This window comes from Triticum aestivum, chromosome 1B (genome assembly GCF_018294505.1).
Source record: "Triticum aestivum cultivar Chinese Spring chromosome 1B, IWGSC CS RefSeq v2.1, whole genome shotgun sequence".
Taxonomy (NCBI): domain Eukaryota; kingdom Viridiplantae; phylum Streptophyta; class Magnoliopsida; order Poales; family Poaceae; genus Triticum; species Triticum aestivum.
Window position 1 is genome coordinate 596113009 of NC_057795.1, and position 3581 is coordinate 596116589.

At 51.4% G+C, this 3581-nt stretch overlaps 1 protein-coding gene across 1 annotated transcript; it reads right to left on the reverse strand.

The window, feature by feature from the left end:
* Window positions 1–1386: 1386 nt before the first annotated feature.
* LOC123141132 (reticulon-like protein B1) lies at window positions 1387–3373 on the reverse strand. Its single transcript, XM_044560360.1, has 5 exons — window positions 3068–3373; window positions 2447–2627; window positions 2144–2285; window positions 1973–2042; window positions 1387–1876 (listed from the first exon to the last, which is right to left on the reverse strand). Exons 1-5 carry the CDS (start codon window positions 3252–3254, stop codon window positions 1707–1709), a joined length of 750 nt encoding a protein of 249 aa, XP_044416295.1. The 5' UTR covers window positions 3255–3373; the 3' UTR covers window positions 1387–1706.
* Between the last annotated feature and the right edge of the window lie 208 nt (window positions 3374–3581).

Below are 3581 nucleotides of genomic sequence, written 5' to 3' on the forward strand. Positions count from 1 at the left end.
TTTATGCCATTAAATTAGTAGCATTAGATTCATGATAAAATATATTCTCATCATATACCTATTTGATTTCATAAACATTGATATATTTTTGCACAAACTCGGTCAAATATTGAGATAGCTTGACCCTCCAACAAAGTTTTTTTTTTTTGCCTGGTAATACGTGTCTCATTCATATCATAAAGAACAAAGTACAAGTCACGTAAAAACCGACATGACAAAACAGAAAAGATGGCAGAACATCTCTGAGCTTGACACTAACGCCCGTCACCTGCCTCCGGCACCACCACAGCAGCCACCGAAGAAAAGAATGACGGATCACCTCCTCACCCGAGCTCGACGCGGCTCCATCGCTGATATGCAGCTTTGCGGACCTCCAAGGTGGCTCACCAAAAGTGAAGCCATTGCCGTTGAACGAATCAGACCGGGGCAACACTCCGGACACGCCATCTAACTCCAGATCTGGCACCCCACCACGACTAAGATGCCGAAGGAGGAAACCATACCTGTCATCCACGAACCACGAACCCAGCACACGTTCTGTCTTCCAGATGTCGTCGATGCATACCACAATCTGCATCCGCTCCTGGACTACCTCCCAAGCTCCACGCCGACGCTGGAGCAAACGTCGTCGCAACGACGGAGCCCGAGGACACAGGTCCACCACGAGGATGCCGCCGCCGCCACGCCATCCTTGCTTGAACAGACTAATTTCTAGATCCATCCCCAACCATAGGACCGATGGCCTCGTCAGGAAAGGATCTGAAGAATATTTATTCAGCGTCGTCATCGTCGCCGGCGAAGCAAAGACGATGAACAACCTAAAAACCTAGACTATGAAAGAGTAAAAATGATCCACACGCGTGGATCCGGCGACCCCCCTCACCACCGACGACCGAGGTCGACGGCGGAGGGGAGCCGCCGGAGAACGGCGTTGAAAATCGGCCTCTGGCGGCAGCTAGGGTTGCAGCCGCCACGTACAAGAGGAAAACAGCCTCGTAACCCACCAACAAAGTTGAAAGTACATTCTTTAAAGAACGGAGGGCGTATCTAATACTAAAACGTGACTTGAACATCCGTATTTAGGCAAATCTAAGAAAGGAGGGAGTAATTTCCAAGATGTTAATGCTGTATTTACTTCTCAATCAAAGGCTCAATACCCAAGAGAGAGCGTTGAAATTCAAGGTGGTTTATACATACACAAGCCACAAGTGATCCGACAAATCTAACTAGACGCTTCAGCACACAAACATGATAGACAATACATTCATCCGAATCAACTGAAGCCTCCAGGATGCATAGGCATATCGACACCAACAAACGATATAAACCCCACGAATTACAGAACACCCAAAAGAGCCACTTCATTGTGTATATGAACCCAAGGAATGACATAACACCAAAAGAGCCACTTCATTCATTATAGCAAGTCTACTAAAGTCGCAAACATCACTGCCATATTACACCAACACGACTTGCAAGTGAGGATGCTACGTTGAACATAGAATTGGAAACAGGATATTGAGCAAAAGCTGGCATGACTTTTAAGTTCGTAGAAGTTGCACGTCATGACTACTGACCGTGCCAGGGTTTTGACCAGATAGTGGTATCTACTATCAGCTACGGACATGGAATCACAACCATCCTTGAAAACCGACGAGTAGTGATCAACTTTGAAAGTAAATCTGCGCAGGGTACTCTCTACCGTTCTAATGCTGCTTCTTATCCTTGGACGGACCCTTGGGAATCTTGGACAGGCACTTCTCATCGAAGATGGCGTAGTACTTCTTCAGCTCGACCATGGCCTTCTCTCCAAAAGCATCGATCTTGTCCTCATACTTCTCGTACAGAACAGGCACGGTGTAAAGCACCATGAAGACTGCAAACAAGAAGGCATGATCAGTGAAACAATGCTACGCAAGCTTATTGCACATATGTAAGTAACAAACAGACTGTAGCAAGAAACCACATTTACCTATGTAGAACAAGGTCAGGAAATTGCAGCAGCTGCCAAGGAAAGAGAGGATCCACAGGCCTGCAACCACCTGAGAACAAAGAGACGACACAATATAAGCGACTGATAACATAAACAGGGTTTAAGCAGTGAAGGCTAAAGGAAACTAAATCACACAACCAATCAACGTACAATCAGGAATTTCTTCAGGTCACGGCCTTGACCAATCGCCCTCAGGCTAGCAAAGCCCCTGTTGATCTCGTATCGCAGCGAGCGGGCAACATTGACAGCCAGGTCCTCGGGGATCTTCACCTCTGGAATGTTGGGAGGGCACCTGAAAACAATTGCAAGCAGTTGTTTACAACCAAAAACTAGAGCAATTGCTAAAACTGTTAGGATCATTGTGATTACACAGCATTGATCCAGGTTAACCAGGCATTGTCATCCTATAACTGATCTGGGTGCAAATAACAAGGGAAATTTAGTGAAGCTCACTTGTTGACGAAGGCAGAGGCGTTGGACCAGAGGAAGAGGATGCCCAGGGTGAGGATGAAGCCGTGGCAGAGGAGGGTGAGGAGATGGTACTCCAGGACCTCAAACAGCAGCCAGATGGCGGTGGCGCCCGCGAGCACCCCACCGGAGATCTTCTTGTTCCTCCACAGGAAGAGGTCGGCAGCTGCAAAAATAACACATAAGCACAGCACATCAGAAGCCCAGACCAACAAGCAATCTATCAACTCCTAGAAAACAAACAGAGCATCTCAGGGTTTAAGCTAGTACTAGGATGCAGCAGAGCAGAGCAGCAGAATCGCACAATCACTTCAATCACAAATAGTACTAATCTGATGTATGCTACCCTATTCACACCCTGCGGACGGGCAATGCCGCGGAACCTGGGCTCGGAAAATCGCAGATCGGGACGCTTCCTACGCACACTAGCAATCAGCGAGACCTATCTCGACGGACACGAAATTTTCCAGAGAGACCAGAGCAACCGCAGGTTTCCTCTTGAGCGCCCGGGCAAGCCCCGCGGGAGCGCGAGACCCCGGTGCGGCCGGATCTACGAAACCACGCGGCGGAAGCGAAGCGCGCGAGCGGGGGGAGGGGGGGACTCACGCTTGCCGCCGCCGAGGACGGAGTGGACGGGCTTCTCGCGGCCGAAGAGGCGGTAGATCTTGGCCTTGACGGACGACGACGACCCCGACTTCCTCTCGTCGTCGTCGGACGACGAGGAGGACGAGGACCCGCCGTGGAACTTCTCCGTGATCTTGTCCATCACCGACTCCTCCTTGTGCTCCGCCATGGATGCTTCGCTCGCTCGCCCGCCGCTCCCCCTCTCTCCCCAACGCGACGCTTCTGTTTGGCAACGCCTTTTCTGCCTGCCTGCCTGCCGTCGCCGCTGGAATCTCAATCCCTCTCTCCTTTCCTTTCCCGTGCTTCGGGGCCGCGTGTTTTGTGCCCCGCGTGACGCGCCCCCCAGCCGTCCATCTCGGCACGGACGGCTCAGGGAAAACGCCCGCGCGGGGCCGCCTCCTGCTCGCGTGGGTCCGGCCCCGGGAGTCGGGGGCGTGGGGCCTACCGGGCAGTGAGTGTGGGGAGACGGGGTGGGTGCACGGGGCGAGTACTTCTC

Excerpts from the sequence above, each read along its gene's own strand:
- LOC123141132 (XM_044560360.1), bottom strand. The coding sequence starts at position 3,254 with ATGGCGGAGCACAAGGAGGAGTCGGTGATGGACAAGATCACGGAGAAG. Across the intron at positions 2,628-3,067 it reads CGTCCTCGGCGGCGGCAAGC|CTGCCGACCTCTTCCTGTGG; the intron begins GTGAGTCCCCCC and ends TTATTTTTGCAG. Across the intron at positions 1,877-1,972 it reads CCTGACCTTGTTCTACATAG|TCTTCATGGTGCTTTACACC; the intron begins GTAAATGTGGTT and ends TCTTGTTTGCAG.